Genomic DNA, 22,194 nt, shown 5'->3' with positions numbered 1-22,194 from the left:
GGGTGGGAATGCTGTAATTTTTCGTAGTTGAATCCTAACCCAATGATATTGACACGGTTGATTGATAAATGAGTTTACGATATTAAACTCCTTCGCTTGAGTACCGATCTAATCATTCCCCAAAATTACAGGCCATCGTGACATCATGTTGCGCTCAACTCACAGGCCGACACGTGGATTCCATGCCAATCCAATGGTTGGTAGAAGAGCTGCATTAAAAATTCAAAATTGCCATTCAAAATTCAAAAATGCTAGGCCGCCGAGGAGCTCGTCTACCAAACAATTGGATCGGAGTGGAATCCATGTGGCGGTCTATGAGTTGAGCACAACACGATGGCCACTCAACCTCCCTCCCTCCCTCGTTTCTCTTTCTTTCTTCTTTCTTCTTTCTTCTACTCCACAGAACACCACCGTGACACCTGCAACACCACCGTCACACTTACAACTCCTGCCCCCATCACCTTCAGAAACTCGGAACTGTAATAATTAATTTGAAGATCAGGAGATGTCCAACAAGACTCATCCATGGAGTCCTTAAACCAGAATCATCTTCTTTCAATGGTGGTGCAGCAACCACACTGCCAGTACGTATGACGAAGGTGTGAAAAGGTTAGTTGGATTTTGACGCCCCCAGTTTAATGAAAAGGTTTCAAATCTCAAAGAATGTTCTTTGGGATCCAAGTGCAAAGAATTATTACCAAAATGGAATTGGGTACCAAACCATGATCAGTTTCTGTTCTTATGTATTGGTCTTGATGGCATAATGATCCTGTTTATCTGCTTTCCTTTGCTTTTTGTTTGCCCTTTTAACATCTTGGATTGGACCTATTCTCTGGCCTAATAGATTAGAGCTGATGAGGCAATGGTTGGGCTATCGAAAGGCCCAAACCACCTCTCGGAAGGATCAGATCTCTGGTGGGCCAAAAAAGAAACTAGTCCAGTGGGCTATCTGGTCTCATTGACAATCGTATTAGTGGATTCTCCTTCAGCAGACAACCCACCTAGTAAAGCCTATTAAAAGAGTAAAAGTAATAATCAAACATTATTAGATTCCATGAATCTTCTTTCGGCTTTGATTTAATCGATGTCGGAACTAGGCACTAATTAGGCTTAAGTTATACTTAATTTATAGATATGATGAGCTTAGTTGTTGGTCCCTCTTTGTGAATCCAAACTTTACCAATTAGCAGTGGTACCGAGCTTCATTAGTCATGTGTCTTTGAGCTAAAAGAGAATTAGAAACAGAATTAAAGAAGTGAGTAGGGAGATTAGTCACTTGTCAATCCTATATCACTCGGAAAGTTGCATTTAGGATTCCATGCCAAAAAAGGGGGAGTATATATTGTGACTTTTTGATTCTTCAAATCATACCTTTTGATTTTAGTAAATTGAGGGAAAAAATTCCCTACAAAGAGTGACATTATGGTCCTTGCAGTTGGATATTAAGCAAATGGTGTAGACTGATCACATGTCAAATTTTATATTTTAATATAATCAAATATTTTTTCGTGTATTGGAATGCACCCCATGTATACCTTTACATGGCTATAGTTTACTCTAGCAACTACTATGTTTTTCTTTTAAGCTTTATTTTACCAATTGAAAATTTTTAATTAGATTAAAACTTTACATGTGAGCAATGGAACTTGAGGTATACTTATCCACAGGATTTGGGCACACCTAAACTGACACATCTCATATATTTAAAACCCGCTTAGAAATTCTTTCTCAAGGTTGGCCACATAAAGAGCCTTTCCCATATATTAAATATAGATAGTGAAAAAAGCGGTCCAATGCTAGGGCTTTGTGAGTTGGGAGTTCGGGAATAATATAATTTGACCTAATCAGAAGCTATATATGATGAGATAACGACTCAAATAGGGTTCAGAATAAAGGTTTTGGGTTGTGAAAATACTCTAATACTAATAGACCCATCCATAGTATGGCCCCAAGGGAATATAGGTCCATTTGCATCCTCTTTTAATTATCTATATTTAATTCTCCTCATGATACTTCTTATATTTGATAATGATCCAAAGTGTTTGATCCCAAATAATCCATCTCACAACAACTGAATGGTGGGCGTAAAAGCCGAAGAAGTGCTGGGATGTAACTAGAGAGGTTAGGGGGAGCAAGCCATAGCATTTTTTTTTCTTCTCCCTATGGATCCCACCCCTGTTTTCAGATACTTGACAAAATCAGCTATGTAATGCTCTTGATGGTTGACAACAGTAGCAGCAACTTCTTTTGCTTTTAAGACTTATCTGGTTCCTTTCTTCTGAGACCATGGCTCGTCTCAGAGACCCGGCAATGGCATCCCTACTAAATGACCTATCTTCATTTTGCTCAACTTGGACAGCCATACCCTTGTCCACCATCAACCTTGCATTAAATCCTTGATCAAAAACCAAGGGCAAGACAATGAGGCGATGACCGTACCATACCAGAGATTCTCTATGATAGAACCCCACCCAGCATGAAACAAAGTTCCTCCAATGCCAGGATTGGCTAGAATTTCAACTTGAGGAGCCCATCCCATACACACCAAACCTCGCTCGCCCCTGTTCTTTATGAAGCTTGGAGGTATAATATTGTCGACATCATCATCATCGTCTGCAATATTTTCAGATTTAACGAGTGACCATAAGAATTTGCAGATTGGAAAGCTCTAGCCCATAAGCTATCTCATGAACTTGATCTTTGCTTAATTTGCATGTACTTCCAAACCCTACAAACACAACAGATTTGGGTTTTTGTTGTTCAAGCCACTTAAAATGTTTTAACCCACTCTTCACCATAATCATTCCTCCTTCGCTCAGCTGGTTGATCTAATGATATGGAGCTGGAGGTAATAATAATCCCACTGGAATAACTGGCTTCTCAAGTACCTTCAACTACTCACCTTCAATTTCCTTGCAACTACGAATGACCACGGCCTTGCACCCTTTTTGAATTTTAGCAATTCTTTGACCCATATCCCAATTGTAAATGTTATAATATAAATCATTGGCTTCAGACCCACGTCGGGCGGCAACCACCGATGATGGGAAAGTGATCCACTGAGGTGCTGAAGTCAGGGATTCCGGCGATGGACGGACCTTCTTTAATCCATCTCCCGTTATACACTCTGGTGGCCCACTAAAGGCCCTGGTGGCAGCAGCAGAGTCGACGGAAAAGCAGAAGACCGGAATACAGAAATCGTCGGCGATTTCAATCGCCCAATGTGCGAACAGATCAACGCCTATCCGATTGGGTGATTCATTGGCGATGAATTGCTTAGAGGGATGACACAAAAGATCATAGGCAGCCTTTAAATCCTTCTCTTTCTCTAAAGGAAGGGCGAAGTTGGAGTCGGCACCTTCCGGCAAGGAACTGCCTTCGACGACTGGGAGCGGAAAAGCCACAAAGTCAATGAAAACAGATAGCTCTGATGATGGTTTGGGGAGTCTTTGGATGTTTCTAGGGGTAAAAATGAAAGAGACACGGATCCCAGCTTTGGCCAAGGCCACAGAGAGATGGAAGAATGGATGCAAGTGGCCAAAGGCTGCGTATGGAACCAGAACTACGTGCAAATCTTTTGAGTTGGCCATTTTGATTTTTCTTGAGAGGACTTTTTTCTACAGGAGCTAGCTAGCTTAATTCGTTGTAGAAACTCCCCAAAGCTATATGGAATTTACTCTCTACCTTACCTGCGCATTGTCACACACACACACACACACACACACACACACACACACACGGAAACATATAAAAAACAGAGTCCGGATAGGAAACAGATTATCTACGGTGTGCAGTCCTGTCCTGCCTGTGCTGCGCAGACAAGCAGTCGCACACAATGACTGCCTTACCTCCACTCAGACAAGGCACTCGAGCAAGGGTAAGACGATAATTGCACACAACCATGTGTCTGCGCAGCACAAGCAAGACAGGGCAGCACGCCATAGAAGATCTGTATTCGTCCAAATCCTCCTCCAATTACATTTAACCACTAGAGTCCATTTCCCACCATTGAAGATTTGGATTCATTCGAATCCTCCTCCAATTAAAGAGTCGATCTCCCACCATCCATGGGTGTGGGGACCACCTCTGGGATGTGTGGACCACACCCCATGGATGGTGGGAAATCAACGTTGTGATTAAATGTCATTGGAGAGGATATATATATATATATATATATTCTAACTAACCAAGCACCATTGTTCCCAAAAATGAACCCCCGACTTTGATGTGTGAGAACAAATTAAGGATGGATGTCAAATAAATGCAATTGGCTCTCCTCCAGTCCTGGAGGGAGTTGGAGGATCTAGCCCAGTAAAACAAGGGGTGTTTGGATCAAGGCCGTGATCATTGTCAAGCCAACTGTCAACTCACAGGCCGTCACGTGGATTCCATGCCAATCCAATGGTTGGTAGATGAGCTCAATTAAAAATTAAAAATTCCGACTCAAAATTCAAAAATGCCAGGCTCCTGAGGAGCTCGTCTACCAACTATTGTATCGGCATGGAATCCACATGGCGGCCTATGAGTTGAGCACAACACGATGGCCGTTGACGAACTCAATTCCTCCTCCCCATCCCTCCCTCGTTTCTCTTTCTTTCTTTTTTCTTCTTCTCCACAGAACACCAACGCGACACCTGCAACACCACCGTCACACTTGCAACCCCCGCTCCCATCACCTTCAGAAACTTGGAACCGTAATAATTAATTTCAAGATCAAGATATGTCCAAGAAGACTTATCCATGGAGTCCTTAAACCAGATTCATCTTCTTTCAAAGAATGTTCTTTTGGATCCAAGTACAAAGAAATAACCAAGATCAAATGGGTACCATAGCATGATCAGTTTCTTTTCTTCTGTATTGGTCTTCGATGGCAATATGTTCCTGTTTATCTGCTCTCATTTTCTTTTTGTTTGCCCTGTTAACATCTTGGATTGGGCCTATTCTCTGTCCTAATAGACTAGAGGCTGGATGGAGCTGATGAGGCAGAGGTTGGGCTGTTGAAAGGCCCAAACCACTCGTCGGAGGATCAGCTTCTCCGGTGGGCCAAAAAAGAAACTAGTCCAGTGGGCCATTTGGCCTCATTGACAACCGTTTTAGTGCTCTCTTTCTGCAGACAATCCACCCAGTAAAGCCTATTAAAAGAGTAAAAGTAATAATCAAACATTATTATTAGATTCCATGAATCTTCTTTCGGCTTTGGTATAATCGATGCCAGAACTAGGCACTAATTAGGCTTAAGGTATACTTAATTCACAGATATGATGGGCTTAGTTGGTCCCTCTTTGTGAATCCAAACTTTACCAAATGTCAGTAGTACCGAGATTGGATATCAAAAGCTGCTTGATGTTGAGCTTCATTAGTCATGTGTGTTTGAGCTAAAAGAGGATTAGAAACAGAATTAAGGTAGTGAGTAGGGAGATTAGTCACTTGTCAATCCTATATCACTCGAAAAGTTGCATTTAGGATTCCATGCCAAAAAAGGGGACTATATTTTGTGACTTCTTGATGCTCTAAATCATTCCTTTTGATTTTAGTAAATTGAGGGAAAAACTTCCATAGAAATAGTGATATGATGATCCTTGCAGTTAGATATTCAGAAAATGGTGTAAATTGATTACGTGTCAAATTTTAGATTTTAATTTAATCAAATATCTTTTCATGTATTGAGATGCACCCCATGTATGTCTCTACATGGCTATAGTTTAATCTAAGCAACAACTATGTTTTTCTCAAAGTCTTGTTTCTTTTAAAGCTTTATTTTGCCACTTGTCAAATTCTAATTTAATTTAAACTTTATATGTGAGTAGTGGAGCTTAGCTTGGGGTCTACTTGTCCACAGGATTTGAGCCCCACCTAGATTGACACATCTCATATATTTAAGACCTACTTAGAAATTCCTTCTCAGGTGGGCTGCATAGAGAGCACTTTCCCATATATTAAATATAGATAGTGAAAAAAGAGGTCCAATGTTAGGCTTTGTGAGTTGGGGAGTTCGGGAATATATGTAATTTGATCTAATCAAAAGCTACATTATCAGATAACGACTCAAATAGGGTCCAGAAAAAGGCTTTTGGGTTGTGAAAGTCCGTATCGGCTAATACTCTAATACTAATAGACCCTTAGTATGGGCCCAAGGGAATAGGTCCATTTTCACTGTCTTTTAATTATCTATATTTAATTCTGCTCAGGATACTTCTTTCATTTGATAATGATCCAAAGTGTTTGATAAAATTCCCAAATGCCATTTGTTTAATTCATCTCACAACAACTGAATGGGCGTAAACCGAAGAAGTGCTGGGATGTAGAGGTTAGGGGGAGCAAGCCATAGCTTTAGAGAAGTGCCCATATCAACTTTTGTAAAGCAAACGTGGATCAAAGATTAGGTGGGGCGATTTATATGGCGAATTCAAGACTAGCCCATGACTTTTACTACGCAGGTGTTTGAATGATTGCCTCAAAGGCTACTCTCCCTAAAGCTTTTATGTATGGTACAAGTTGGTAGCGGTTTTCTTCTTGATTTGGAATCAGAGGTCCCCCCTCTATGCTTTTCTTCTTGTTCTGCTTCCCTTTTCAATAAACCAATCTTTCTAAACGAAAGAAAAAAAAATTGTTGAGATTTCCTCCTTCATATGATACTAGAGGGTGTTCTACTCCAGCTCGTAATCACCTCAGACTCCAAAGCTGGTCGAGTCTACCAATCTGAGAGCCAAGGCCTTAGTAATGTCCCATGGAAATTGGGTTAGCATGGACTGGGTATTGTTTTTGGTTTATCTTTGCTTGGGTACATATAATGTATTTAAGAGTTGTAGTGGCTTTAGTCAGGAGTGCGAGTGGGTGGGCCGAGTAAAACCGATGGGCCAAGTCGCATATTTTGTAAAGCAAAGCATGTGGTCAGTAGTTATTAAAGTGAGACTAAAACTAAGTTGGGTTCTCAAGTGTTCCCCCAAAGTGGCAACATTACAACCTAAGCCAACTTCCATCTTATATTCTTCTTATATCAATTGGGAGCTTGGGATGGTTTTATTTATTTGTTAGTTTTTTTATTTTGGAATCTTTGCTAACTTTTCCATTTTAAATATTTCTAACAAGAAAAGAAAGAACTTGGTTGGTGGAATCTTGCTACTTTGTTGAAACCAAACAGATGACAAGGAGACATCCAAGTACGCTCCATTGTTTTTGGATTAGCCGACAGATTTGCGGCCATACCCTTGACTTTTCACACTATTCACTATTATTTTATCTAATAATATCGTTTATGAAGGATGCTGGGCCAGGATCCATATAATCCATCCATTTGCTCTGTTTTCCAGCTTTGAAACTGTACCTGATCCATCCAAAGTACAGCAAAAACACTAGGGCTGTCCCATTTACGGGTCCAAACATATATAAACATCAAGAATTCCAGATGGAATTGGGAATAGATGTCAATCTTTTGTGGTCCGATCTTATCTTTTAGCCTTCCCTTATTAACAGTAGTTGGCCTATGGGCCCTTAGATTAGGATAGACTCCCTTCTTCCCCCTCCCTTTTTTCCATTTGCCCCAAATTAAGCCATATTGTCATTTCTCCTTGTTTCACATAACTGAAAAGTCGGCCCAAACCAAATGGCCTATGTGGGTTTTCATCATTTTGTTCATGAGGAGAACAAGAAATGCAAGTATTTCTCAAAGTGAAATATATTCTTTTTTTAATGTTTGGTTGCAAAGGAAATGCAAATGTTTACTTGGAAAATCCTATTACCGATCACCTGCCAACAAATCTAGTTGGAAAGAAATAAAAGGCGATATGACAACCGAGTAAGTGCGCCAAAGCAAGTAGTGATGAAATGCCTCAGAGAAGTGACAGATCGTTCTCGAATATCAAGTATCCAAATCAAATCTGTTCAGGAATTGGTCTTAGCGAAATCACTCAAAGTACACATCTCCAACGCTCCGACCAAACGAATTGTGGAAGTTACATGGAGGCAGCCTCCTTTTGGATGGTGGAAACTCAACATTGATGGCTCCTCGCTAGGGAACCCCGGATCTTCAGGGGCGGGGGGTCTCCTTCGCAACCATCTTGGTGCTGTGATTAGAGCTTTTACTTCATATCAAGGTGTTGGAACTAATTTCAATGCAGAACTATCGGCCTTTTTTATAGGAATCAAAGAAGCGCAAATGTTAAATGCAAACAGGCTATGGGTGGAGAGCGATTCTGCATTAGTGGTGACAACAATTCTCTCTGCAAATCTGCCATGGAACTTTCTACAGGAATGGTGGAAGGCACAAAAATTCCTTCAAACCATCCAATGGTGCATCACACATTGTTTCAGAGAAGGAAATGCTCCGACAGATTCCCTAGCATGCTGCAAGATCAAAGACGAATCATACCTGGGATGCATCTCCAAGCTTCATATTAAATGTTGTAAATTGGGAGGCGCTGGACCGACCACACTACAGATATTGACAGCACCATAGAATCATGCTGTAAATCTTAGAATTTTGTTTCCTATTTCTGAGACTTGAAAGGTTGAGTAGCAGCTAAGGGTTGTTGCCTCTATTGTAATTAATAATTATCTTACTTTTTACTATCAATACATTGCTGACCATTAGCAAAAAAATGTTTACTTGGAAAATAGAAACATATTTTATAGGAACTGCAAATATTCCCCTTCATTTCCTTTACAACCAAACGGAGGGTAAGAGAACTGAAGTAGAGGCCAGTATGGTTGGTTAATAATCAGTATGATTAATGCCTGAAGGTTAATGTGGTTATTGTTTAATGCCAATAACTGGACCTGTTCAGGTCTCAGACCAATCTCATATGGGCTAGGTTCTTCTCTGCACTTGGAGGCCCAGAAGAAAAATGGCTGGCTATACATTAGGCAATAGGATAACCCTAAATTGGTTTCACCATGACGGCTTTGGCAATTGGCAGGTTCCCGTCTAACTCATCGACTACAATAATTCAACTTAGGTGACACCGTTGGTTGAAGAAGAGAAACTAGGTTCTAAGTCATGAGGTAAAATTTTTGTGACAAAAATCCTCAAGTTTGTACTTAATGGTACACATGGGCCTACGAGATAGGCCCATATATTGTTAATGTTTTAATACACCCCAGGACCCTAGCCCTATGTAGCTCCAACTCAAGCCCAGTGTACCTGTTGGGCCAACTCTTCAACGCCCATAATTGAATTTAACGGTGTTTGAGGCAGGCTACATGATTCTTCCTTCTTTTTTTTTTTGTGTTTTTGTTTTTTATAGGTCCTACTCTATCCTATTCTATGGGGGAATAGGAGATGTACCAGGAGATTTGAACTCTAGACCTTCTGATAGCAATAGGCTTCTACACATACTCTAGCCTTCTCTTTTAATTAGGGTGGCTTAGCCAGTCTTTCTTGGTTAGTGTAAATCCCCCTCAAGTTTTGCTTAGTTGTCATTTACCTTTCCCACATGAACTTTGTCTTCTTTGTTTTTTGGTGCAAGGTTTTTTTTGGTAGCCTCTTGAAAATTAATTAACTTAGATACAGTTTAGAGGACTTGATCCATTGAGCAAGTTCTTGAACATTTTCCTATGGGGGAGTAGTGCCAAACCACTAGAGCAAGCCTTAGAACAGCTTGAATCAGAAGCCCGAGCTAAAAGAATCACCTAATTCGAATTAGAATTGATGGAAGCCGGCCAATTTCGATTTCCACTAATTTTGTATAACATCTTGTGGTTTTACATATGGGGTGTTAATGGGGATCCGATTCCTCTATTTTCGCCTTTTCGGTATTGCCATGTGCCCCCGCTTGGGCAAGGTGCTTGGACAAGGGCAAGGTGCTCAGGCAAGGGTAAACAAACAAAATATATTTATCTTTTGGGAGAAAGAATGCCACTCGGTCGTGCTAGAGATGCCACCCCTGTGCCTTGACACAAGAGCACACCAAATAACCACCGCACCACTGTTAGTCATTTCTAGGGATCTAGGGGGGGCGATGATCATTTCGAGCCCCCTCTGTCATGGCGCATGGATGGCGTGTGTTGCACGATTGTGTGGTGTTCTCTTCCCTTGCTTTTTAAACTAAATTTAACAGGATTGAAACATGAAAAAAGTTGCATTAAAATAACCTGCAAGTAATCTTATGATCCATCAGCTTGCATAGAGTAAGAACCTACTCGCACGAACTAACAACCTACTAATTAGTTGATCAAGTGATTGTGTTGGCTTCTAGTCCAAGCAATTCTTTAAATTTAAATTTATTTAATATGACATTCTAATGTTTTTCAATAAACGCAATGATGATGATGATGGTAATAATAATAATAGTAATTATCCATGTAACGATGCAAGAAGATGTTTCCGAAAATCACAAGATAAATTTAAATTTGATAGTAATAGCAATAATAATGATAAAAAGAGGATTGAGGGACATAATTAATTTTGGTTTACCAAGTTTGTTCTATAATTGTTGATGTGGCTCCAAGAACATACATAGCTAGCGGTGTTAAATGATTGGTTTGGTTTGGTTTTAATCGATTTTTTTTGTTTTTTTTTGTTTTTGCATATGTTAGGCAAATCGAAATCAAACTGATAAGGTGTTTAGCCTACAAAAACCAAATCGAAATTGGTAGCTATTGGTATTTGATGCAATCAAATTTGGTCCGTTATCTGTTTCTTTTAAGGGAAGTAGTTTTCTGTACAGGAGTGTGGCCTATCTATCTCTCTCATCCTTCAAATAAGGGGGCAGAGGTGTCTTTTCACATAAGGAGAAGAGAGACAGACTCATAGGAGTGCTGGCATAGGCCACACTCCCGGACAGAGAACTTTTTCCTTTATTTTAATTATCAATTATTGGTCAAGTCATGGTTTTTCATATATAAAAAGATGGGAGAGAAATAGACACACCTCCTATGTGCGGTAAACTAGCAAGTAGTTAGCACCAATGAGAGAACGAAATGGGGTATCATACAAGAGAGGAAGGGGGTCATTTTAAAGGGGGAAGAGAGAGACAGACACAATGGGCATTAATTTACGCTACACCAGCGGTGTGCCCAATCTTTTTCCCTCACAAGAAATATAAAAACATATTGAATTCTTTTTGGTTTTTGTTGTCACTTTTTTGCCCTAATTTCGGTCCAAACGACAATTGTAGTCAGTCTTATCTACTGGTCCAGTTGTTTCGATCTTCTAAAGGTTTTTTAAAAGAAAAAAAATCAATACCAAACCGATAAGGAATTTGACAAGTTAGTTTCAGTTCTGTCTAATTAATTTTTCGTATGTTCATCTGGCCATGTCTCATTTTTGACACCCCTAGTTGAAATTGCCACATCACATTATCACGTAAAAAATAGTATATGAGTAATCTAAAAGGCCTTTTGTTCTAAGGATAATAGTGGCTGTGTTCGAGTTGAGAAATAATTTGACCAGTTAGTTTTAGTTCTGTCTAATTAATTTAAAAAAAAAATCAATACCAAACCGATAAGGAATTCGACCATTTAGTTTTAGTTCTATCTAATTAATTTTTATTATGTTCATCTGGCCATGTCTCATTTTTGACACCCTGAAATTGCTACATCACATTATTAAAAAAAATAGATGAGTCATCTAAAAGGCCTTTTGTTCCAAGGATATTAGTGGCTGTGGGTTCGAGTTGAGAAATGATTTCTGTACGAAGTAGGGTAGGGCTCTTTACCTCATGCATTGGCATCCCACAAATTTCGAATTAAGAAAATCTCTCCAAAACTGTGTACATTATGACCCTCCCTAGACTCGCAAAGGCAGAAACCTCTACCCATATTACCACAATTATTAACAAATTCTTCCTTATAGACCCTTCTATGTGGGAATGTTTATCCTCTCAATTACATTGTCCATATTTGACCGTCAAGGACATCTAATAGAGGGAGGTGGACTCCACTTCGGACAATGTGCTCGGGCAGAGGATAGAATAATCATTTTTACCTCATCTTTTATATACTTGAGTCAAGTAGAGCCGGTGTAATTGAGAGGATAAAGATCCTCTATGTGGTGCATGGTCCCCAAAAATTGAATAGTCAGTGACGAGTCAGCGCAGTTCATTCATAACTCCACGATCTAAAGATTTTGTTTCTCACCTTTCTCCCCCCGCCCAAGAATCAAGGCTGAACGTACTGAAGGGAACCTCTTGAAAAAATCGAATTAATTTTACAATAAGATAAGAAAAAATTAAAGATCAAATAAAGAGAAACTTAATTAACTAGTTCACTACTTCACTGTGATTCTGTGAAAAGAATGATAAAAATACTTTTTCTTTCTTAATCAAAGCGTTTGGAAATGTTAAGGGGAACGTGATTTACTATCATTAATGTAGTCTGTAAATTTGTTCAAGCAGAGCACAAAAAACGAAGCAACAGTAAATAAAGCAAAGTACTGTTTCAGTTAACCAGACTCCATTTAACCCCAGTTAATAATTTCTGTTCCAACCCAACCGCGGTTATTGAGTTAACATTCCTTTCCCCTATATATAAATGACAATCTCCGTCGCCAACCCCAGTTCGTCTTTCGTTTGACCAGAGGTCTTTGCTTCTTTTCTCTCTATCTTCTCTTCTATACTCTTCAGACTGAGACTCTCTCGGTTAACGAAGCTCTAAGGTCTCGGACTGCTAACCCAACCGACATTGTCAGTTCTCTTATACAGAGAAAAAGCATAAAAAAAAGGGAAGAGAGGTCTTCGGATTCCGACCCAAGGTCTAATGGTGGCCAACCTAGATTTATAGCATTTATAGAGCACTCATAGATTCTTTTTGGGGCTACTGAGCCAACGAGGCTGACACTCAAATCTCTCCTGAATGGCTGATAAACAGGAAGCAACGACCAGAGACGAGGCAGTGTGTTAGCAGGGTCGACTTTTCCTTAAAGCTTGTGAATCTTGCATTTCACTCACCCTTACACAAAACAAAACAGGTGAAATTTGCAGAGAGCTTTGACTGGGGTTCCAATGGCGGAAACCACTAAAGCCAAAAGTATGCCAGAAGCTGAGAAGAAAAAAGACCAAAGCCTCCCGTTCTACCAACTCTTCTCTTTTGCGGACAAGTACGACTGTTGTTTGATGATTGCGGGAAGCTTGGGAGCCGTAGTTCATGGCTCTGCCATGCCGGTTTTCTTCCTCTTATTTGGAGATTTGGTGAATGGATTTGGTAAAAATCAGTCCAATTTCAAGGAAATGACTGCAGAAGTCTCCAAGGTTTGGTCTCTGATCATCTAGAAACCTCATTTCGAGTCTTTACTTTATGTACTAGTCCTGTAGTGATCTCGGATCTCAGATCTGTGTCTTTATCTTTCTCTTAATCTCTTCTGTTCAATGCAGTATGCGCTCTACTTCGTCTACCTTGGACTCATTGTGTGCTTGTCGTCCTACGCTGGTGAGTATAGCTATGTTCCTCTGAAACTTGAATCCGGTTTGATTTCTTTTTGTAAGATTTGCTTCAACCATTCAACTCCGACCAAGCAATTAATTTTTAACTTTAGCTTTGGTAGAGTAGTAGTAATCCGCATCTCCATCTTTACCATTCTCGTAACAATCGATGCCGAAGATCCCATATCGGAAGGGGTTGGCACGTAGTTTGTGTTCCATCCATCTATCATTCTATCTTCTCCATTCGTCTTCAGAACCTTCGCTTGTCACACTCAGACGTGTTTTTTCAGGATATTTCCTCAAAAACATTGTCTAACCATTCTTCGTCCTTATCTGCGAAGATGACGAGAAAATACTAAATCCCACGATAAATTCAATTTCTCGCTTTGGATTACAATAATCTCAATAATCATTACTGTTTGTGTGCTTTAATGAATGTAATGTAGGGAGGGGTAGAGAATGAGTGAATTGATTTATTTTTTCGTTTTAAATATTTTTGCTGTTAAATTTCTTGTTCTTCAGAGATTGCTTGTTGGATGTATACGGGAGAGAGACAAGTGAGTACACTGAGGAAGAAGTATTTGGAAGCAGTGTTGAAGCAGGACGTTGGGTTTTTTGATACAGACGCAAGAACAGGTGATATTGTTTTCAGCGTCTCCACTGATACCCTTCTCGTCCAAGATGCCATTAGTGAGAAGGTTCGTTCTGCATTTTCTCTCCCTCTTTTTTTTTTTTTTTTTTTTTTTTTTCGGCTGCAAAAAAAAATCCTTCGATCTGCATTTTGGCACTTTTCTTCCTTAGTTTTTTCTTTCCCTGGAATGCCGTTAGTGATTCTTGCCATCATTGGTTGCTTTTGATGTTGTGGGGGAATGGGGGGGGGGTGTTTGTGGTTATTACAGGTGGGCAACTTCATACACTATCTTTCAACCTTTCTTGCCGGGTTAGTGGTGGGTTTCATATCGGCGTGGAGGCTGGCACTGTTGAGTGTGGCCGTGATTCCAGGGATTGCTTTTGCTGGTGGTTTGTACGCATACACTCTCACAGGCCTTACTTCCAAGAGTCGAGAATCTTACGCCAACGCAGGCATCGTCGCCGAGCAGGTCAGCTCTCTATCTCTCTCTCTCTCTCTTGGTCAGGAAAATATGAACAGTTCGATTAAAATCAGTTCTCTCTCTGTCTCTGTGTTTGGCAATAAAACTGTTTGTGACCGGAGATTTTTGCCGATTTATTGCAATCCGAGATTTTGCCGATTTATTGCAACTCCGAATACTCCATTTCAGGATTTGATCGATTGGGATGTTTTTGTTGGGTATCCTCGTTCCTTAATAAAGCATTAAACTCTCGAGTCCAATACAACTGCAAGCGTAGTTGGTGGTGAGGAAGTGGGGACTGGAGACCGGAAAATTGCCATTTCTCTCTCCTCGCCCCACCGCAGCGCACCGCACCGCACCGCACGGGTGAATTCACCATTACTTTCGTCTGAGTCTCTGTGATGGGCACGTGTCGGTTACGTGGTTTCTAAACCACCCATATATATGATATTGGATTACCAACACAAAATTTTCCTTTCTACATTACCAAAACACCCTTCTCCATACATCAACTGGGAAATGGCCAACACTCTTCCGATTCACCGCCGCGCCGGGCGATAAGACTTTGGAAATGAAGGAGTTGCTGTAACGTAGGACGACTGGAATTCTATCAGATTAATCATAACTACAATTGTTAGATGTTTAATGAATTTTTCCCCAATTAGCTTGTGAATATGCTAATATCCAATTCAAGTGCGGTGGCCGGGTTGGCCTGTGATGAGATACAATGGACTGAATCATGAAATGCATGTACAGGCAATTGCACAAGTTCGGACAGTATACTCGTATGTGGGAGAGAGCAAGGCGCTCAACTCCTATTCAGATGCGATACAGAACACGCTAAAGCTCGGATACAAAGCTGGGATGGCCAAGGGCCTTGGAATTGGATGCACCTATGGTATTGCATGCATGTCGTGGGCACTTGTGTTTTGGTATGCCGGAGTTTTCATTAGGAATGGACAGACTGATGGTGGGAAGGCTTTCACTGCAATTTTCTCTGCAATTGTTGGTGGCATGTAAGATATATCAAACTGCTATGCTTTACTGCCTCTTTACCCCTGATACGCCTGAATGTTTGTTTAAATCATTTCTTCAGCTCCGCAGTTCTATGCTTTCTATGTTAAAGTATGTTTCTCATTTATTGGTTTATTTTTTCTTTTTAAACAGGAGTTTGGGTCAGTCGTTTTCAAATCTTGGTGCATTTAGCAAAGGGAAATCAGCTGGATACAAGCTTATGGAGATTATCCAGCAAAAACCCTCCATAATTAATGACCCTTCTGATGGGAAGTGTTTGACGGAGGTTAATGGGAATATAGAATTCAAAGATGTCACATTTAGTTACCCATCACGGCCAGATGTCATCATCTTCCGGGATTTCTCAATTTTCTTCCCTGCGGGGAAAACAGTAGCTGTGGTTGGAGGTAGTGGATCGGGAAAGAGCACTGTAGTTTCACTTATAGAAAGGTTCTACGATCCTAATCAGGGTAATTGAATACTTGTTTTTCTCCACTCTTTCCATTTTTCTGTTCATCATCTCAAATCTAATGGCGACCTCGTTGTGCTGATAACTTTTGCTCTCCTCTTGTTACTTGAGCAGGGCAGGTGTTGTTGGACAATGTAGATATAAGAACCTTGAAGTTGAAGTGGCTAAGGGATCAGATTGGTTTGGTGAACCAAGAACCTGCTTTGTTTGCAACTACCATACTTGAAAACATACTTTATGGAAAGCCTGAAGCAACCATGGTGGAAGTGGAAGCTGCTGCTTCTGCTGCAAATGCTCATAGCTTCATTACTTTGCTTCCAAATGGTTACAATACACAAGTGAGTGTAGTAGTTAATCCATTAAGTTGAGTTTCCAAAATAATAAGATATCTAGTCATATATAAATGTTCCAGACCCTAGTTTTCTGTAGGAAATTATTATAAGGGTCATTGGGATTAAATCAAGCATATCATGAAAGTAATATTAGTCAGAATAGAAAACTCTCAGGGTTAATGTTGAATCTATAAAGTGCATATATTTGTGAAATCATGTTTATTTCTTTAACCATTCTCTTCACATGAGACCACTAATTTTGTCCTGTTTTTACAAACGCAGGTAGGGGAGCGAGGAGTTCAACTCTCTGGTGGCCAGAAACAGAGAATTGCCATTGCCAGAGCAATGTTGAAGAATCCAAAGGTGCTCCTACTTGATGAAGCTACTAGTGCCCTTGATGTAGGTTCTGAGACCATTGTTCAGGAAGCTCTGGACCGCCTCATGGTTGGTAGAACGACTGTTGTTGTTGCCCATCGCCTCTCCACAATAAGAAATGTTGACACAATTGCTGTTATTCAACAAGGTCAAGTCGTTGAGAGTGGGGCGCATGATGAACTAATTGCCAAGTCAGGAGCTTATGCCTCCTTAATCCGATTCCAGGAGATGGCAAGAAACAGAGACTTTGGTGCAACTTCAACCCACCGTTCAAGGTCATCACGTTTGAGCCATTCACTTTCTACAAAATCTCTGAGCCTCAGGTCTGGTAGTTTAAGGAACTTGAGCTATCAGTACAGTACAGGGGCTGATGGTCGGATTGAGATGATATCGAATGCTGACACTGACCGGAAGAACCCAGCACCTGATGGCTACTTCTTCCGACTTCTGAAGTTGAATGCACCTGAATGGCCATATGCAATAATGGGGGCTGTTGGATCAGTGCTGTCTGGATTTATTGGCCCGACCTTTGCAATTGTGATGAGTAACATGATCGAGGTGTTCTACTACAGAGATCCTAATGCCATGGAGAAGAAAACAAAGGAGTTTGTGTTCATATACATCGGGACAGGTCTATATGCTGTTGTGGCATATTTGACGCAGCACTATTTCTTCAGCATTATGGGGGAGAACCTAACGACTAGAGTGAGGCGGATGATGCTTGCAGGTATAATTTGCAAACAGTTCCAGTTCCTTTTCTTTTCTGCGTAACATGGAGATATCTAATCTCCTACCATGAAACAAACACGTAGTATTTGTTCCATGCCAAATTTCACTAGTGTTAATTTTGTCGCGTTTTGTGCTGTTTTCATTATTCTCTTCAGCAATCCTAAGGAATGAAGTAGGATGGTTCGATGAGGAGGAGAACAACTCAAGCCTCGTTGCAGCTCGCTTAGCTACTGATGCAGCAGATGTGAAATCCGCCATTGCTGAGAGAATCTCTGTTATATTGCAAAACATGACATCGCTGCTGACGTCATTCATCGTTGCTTTCATAATCGAATGGAGGGTTTCGCTCCTTATCCTTGCAACATTCCCTCTTCTAGTCCTAGCCAACTTCGCCCAGGTAAAAACCCGCTCTCTACCCTTCATCAACTTTTTTGAACCCGGTCCTTCTGTGAAATATGAAATGCGGTAGTTGGGTGGATACAGAGGGTGTTTTTTTTTTTGTTTGGTAAAGGATACAGAAGGTGTTTGAGTATTTAGACTATTGGTTTGTCCGATCTATTTATCGTGATACCACTTAGATTCTCTATTTCTGAGTAGCAGGAGATCTGCTAAAAAAGTTTTTTACCAGATTGGGTAGAGCAGTGCCACCTTAGCCTGTGGGTACAGGATGGTGAACAGTGAATACAGATAATTGAGGGCTGGGTCCTTGAGATTTGAGAATCTCGACATTACGTTTCAGACCCACTCGTCTGATCTGGATTTGCGGGAATATTTCTCTGTTTTGGGATCAATAAACGACAAGATATCAAAATCCCACTGTAGCGATGAATCCACATGGTTTATCTGAGTCCCAAGTAATTCTTTGGGAGACCTGATCACTGGATAAGGATGAGTAATGTAAAATGCACGATAATGTGTAAGTTAACTTCTTTTAATCACAAAGCTTGTTTACCGAGGCTCCCATTTTATAATCGGAGAGTCAAATCTAATGTTTCCTGGTTTCTTTCACTTCTACTTCTCTTACTATTTCCTTTGTCATGATGGAACATGGGAGGTAAGGTAAGTGACACAATGTGACCAGAAGGAAGATCCCTTGCTCTTGCTTCCATATTTACTGTCTTGCAACCCACGGAAGAGTTGCCGTGAGTTCTAGCCCGTGATCTTTTGTTTTTGTGTCTTTTCTTATTGTAACCTGTCGAGCTCCTCTAAATTTTTCCAGGCTTGCTTACTTGTCGTTTTTGAGGGTGGGTAACTGGCTACCTGCAATTGCCCTCGTGCTTTCTGAAACAAAGTTTTGTTTCCTACAGTGAAAATGACACTGTTGACTATTGTCCATTATTTTACTATTTACTAACATTTCACTTTTTCGCGAATTCATGAAAGGACGGAATCTTCATCCTTCTCACGTTGAAAACTACACATGGTCCAGCAACATGCAGGGGCATTCCTACTGAAACACCTTACGATACTCTCTGTATGGAGATTTTGTCTTGTGGAGTGAAGTGCACCGCTCACGCTCAGTCGCAGTGGGTGGCAAAATTACTGTCCCGTCCAATGAAAGGCAGAAATCCTGAAATCCTGTTCATGATGCTTCTATGCATGCTCTTGTTGGCCCTGCACACACAGGGATCACGCTCCCCAGAAAGCTCTTGCCTTTTCTGTGTATACCACATTCTTGTTGTAAAGGTGCAATTTGGGTCTAAAAAACCTGACTCAGCCCAAAAATTTTCAGACCTAGGCTCAGAAATCCCAATTCAAGGTTGGGCTGGGCTGGGCAAGGCTTCAAGATTAAGCCTGGATGACTCCATTCTTCCCAGCCTAATGCTGTATGTATGCATCTGAGGTAGATTTGTCACATCATATAGCACTATGCAGGTAAGAAGTTTATCTTGAATTTAGCATATCTAAGGTAGTATCCAAAACTACTTAAATTATATATTAGGTGTAGTTTGCTAAAATTCTTAACCTATAGATAAAGAAAAAATGGGGATGCGGCTTACATTGAAAATTGAAAAGATTGGAAACATGAACCCCATGACATCTAAAAGACTGGCAAACTACAGACAGTCAAAACAGTTAAAGGCTTTAATTTCAAGCTTGAAATTTTAAATTATATACACATTCTAACCCTTACTCAGAGAGAAAACTAAGGCTTGTAGAGTGCTTCTATAATTTTAATTTGGCTACAGAACTTATGAGATATGACTTGTAAAGTAGAATAAGGACCTGCGCAGCCTGGGTTGTATGGTCTGTTTGGTCCGTAGAAATCATGATCTGGGGAATTTTAATTGCAGACTGGAATCATTTCTACATTTATACCCTCTTTCTATGGGCATTAAAGCCTTCTGACCCCAATCATTAATATAAGAGGCTACTTGTATTAATTTTTTTGTCTTAGATGGAAGATATACCGGGTTATAATGTAATATGATGCGTTTATTTTTTTTTTTTGGGGGTGGGGGGAGTTAATATGATGCTTGTTTGGTTTAAAATACCACAAGTTAAAACTGTACATGTCAGATGCAGCAAGGGTATTAGTTATTAGGATTTTCTCAAAATATTTATTACGGGAATTGTGATTGACGGATGTGATCAATAATCTTATCTGTTCGTTTGGAACCCCATCATTTACCTTGTTATGAAGTGTCTTCAATGGTTTCAATTTAGCAAGAAGGATAGACATGCAATTGATTGTTTGCTCTGTAATCTCCTATTAAGCTGACAACTATTTTGGCTTTTCTCCCCTTTTTTGTTTTTTTTTTCCCTCTCAAATGCAGCAACTTTCTTTGAAAGGTTTTGCTGGAGACACAGCCAAGGCGCATGCCAAGACTAGCATGATTGCAGGAGAAGGTGTGAGCAACATCCGCACTGTGGCAGCCTTTAATGCCCAGGACAAGATTCTGTCCCTCTTCAGCCATGAGCTAAGAATCCCACAGATGGGAAGCCTCCGTCGCTGCCAGTCTGCTGGCCTTCTATTTGGACTTTCCCAGCTTGCTCTTTATGCCTCGGAGGCTCTCATACTCTGGTATGGTGCACATCTTGTCAGTAAAGGCACCTCTACCTTCTCCAAGGTCATCAAGGTCTTTGTTGTCCTTGTCATCACCGCCAATTCAGTAGCAGAGACTGTTAGCCTTGCCCCTGAGATAATAAGGGGAGGGGAGGCTGTTAGGTCTGTCTTCTCCATACTTGATCGTTCTACCAAGATTGATCCGAATGAACTAGAGGATGAGCCGGTCGAATCGATCCGTGGGGAAATTGAGCTGCGCCACATCGACTTTGCTTACCCAGCTAGACCAGAGCTTATGGTGTTTAAAGACCTCAACCTCAGGATCCGAGCTGGGCAGAGCCAAGCTCTTGTTGGTGCAAGTGGGTCCGGAAAGAGCTCCATAATTGCATTAATCGAGCGTTTCTATGATCCATTGGTTGGGAAGGTTCTAATTGATGGAAAGGACATTCGGCGTCTCAACTTGAAGTCCCTTAGGCTTAAGATTGGGTTGGTTCAACAAGAACCCGTTCTGTTTGCAGCCAGCATTTTTGAGAACATTGCGTATGGGAAGGATGGGGCCAATGAGGCTGAAGTGATTGAGGCAGCCCGGGCCGCCAATGTGCATGGGTTCGTGAGTGGATTACCAGATGGGTATAAAACACCAGTGGGGGAGAGAGGAGTGCAACTCTCAGGTGGGCAGAAGCAGAGAATTGCGATTGCTAGGGCTGTGCTTAAGGACCCAGCAGTGTTACTATTGGATGAGGCTACAAGCGCGCTAGACGCAGAGTCAGAGTGTGTGCTCCAAGAAGCCCTTGAAAGGCTGATGAGGGGGCGGACCACGGTGCTTGTAGCCCACAGGCTTTCAACCATTAGAGGGGTGGACAACATTGGTGTGGTGCAGGATGGCCGCATTGTAGAACAAGGCAGCCACACTGAGCTGGTCAGCCGAGTTGATGGAGCTTATTCTCGGCTCTTGCAGTTGCAGCACCATCACATCTGAATAATCCCACCACGTACGAGAATGTGAACCCAACTCTTCCTTTTGAACTGTACTGGGTGGCATGATATCTGGGTCCCCCATGAACGTGATTGATATCCCATTCCCCCACTACCTCTTGGGTTCAACTTTTTTTATTGTCCCATTGAACGATGATGATGATGAATGTAGCTAAGGGCACGAGTTAAATAGATATGGGTCATTAGTTGTAATCAGTGTTGTGGATGTCTTATTACTCTGTCTCTCTCGCTCTCTCGCTCTTTCGCTCTCTCGGTCCAAACGATGGATGCATTGCTAGAAGAAAGGCATGCGTGAGCAAGACACCAACTTTTCTAGAGAGTTTTTTAGTGACTCAGGGTTAAAAGGCGTTCTCTTTATCTACCCTTTTTCTTGTTCTGTCATGGCAGGGCAACGTGTGTCTTCTGAGTTAAAGAAGATTGAGGCAGACGAATCGATCTGATAAAGCTTTGGGTAATTTCATGGTAGCTATCTATTCTATTGTACGAAAGGTTATCTTTTTGAAAAGAGAAGGAGAAATTCATATGAATGATAAGGTCCCAATACGATTCGGCCCTGATTCAGAGACACTGATGGCTCGTGCAGCTTTAGTAAATGATTACATTTATCAAAATGTTAGATGGGTGCACTTAAATGTGTTAAAAGTTCCGAAAGATGATCACAATTATATGAATTTTTCTCCTCTCAAGTTTTTTGTCCGGTTCGTAGGTTCTTCTCATAGGGAGGACGAAAATGATGATCTCACCCTACTCAAGTACTATGTACGGGAAGGGGATGAGATCGTCATTTCCGGTCTCCTATGAGAGGAATCTACGAACCTGATCGGGC

The 22,194-nt window shown here is 40.9% G+C and overlaps 1 protein-coding gene and 1 pseudogene across 1 annotated transcript; one reads left to right on the top strand and one right to left on the bottom strand.

The window, feature by feature from the left end:
- Nucleotides 1-945: 945 nt before the first annotated feature.
- Nucleotides 946-3,590, bottom strand: LOC122654842 (annotated as a pseudogene).
- A 9,245-nt stretch (nucleotides 3,591-12,835) lies between these two features.
- LOC122654749 (ABC transporter B family member 19-like) lies at nucleotides 12,836-21,513 on the top strand. Its single transcript, XM_043848985.1, has 11 exons — nucleotides 12,836-13,184; nucleotides 13,308-13,362; nucleotides 13,878-14,053; nucleotides 14,255-14,455; nucleotides 15,203-15,462; nucleotides 15,614-15,930; nucleotides 16,044-16,267; nucleotides 16,544-17,363; nucleotides 17,521-17,762; nucleotides 20,143-21,354; nucleotides 21,391-21,513. Exons 1-10 carry the CDS (start codon nucleotides 12,939-12,941, stop codon nucleotides 21,349-21,351), a joined length of 3,750 nt encoding a protein of 1,249 aa, XP_043704920.1. The 5' UTR covers nucleotides 12,836-12,938; the 3' UTR covers nucleotides 21,352-21,354; nucleotides 21,391-21,513.
- Nucleotides 21,514-22,194: the final 681 nt, after the last annotated feature.

The sequence above is a fragment of the Telopea speciosissima genome, chromosome 3, assembly GCF_018873765.1.
Source record: "Telopea speciosissima isolate NSW1024214 ecotype Mountain lineage chromosome 3, Tspe_v1, whole genome shotgun sequence".
In the NCBI taxonomy this organism is placed as follows: Eukaryota; Viridiplantae; Streptophyta; class Magnoliopsida; order Proteales; family Proteaceae; genus Telopea; species Telopea speciosissima.
The sequence above is the reverse complement of the archived record's forward strand: the minus strand, read 5'-3'. Positions and strand labels throughout refer to the sequence as shown.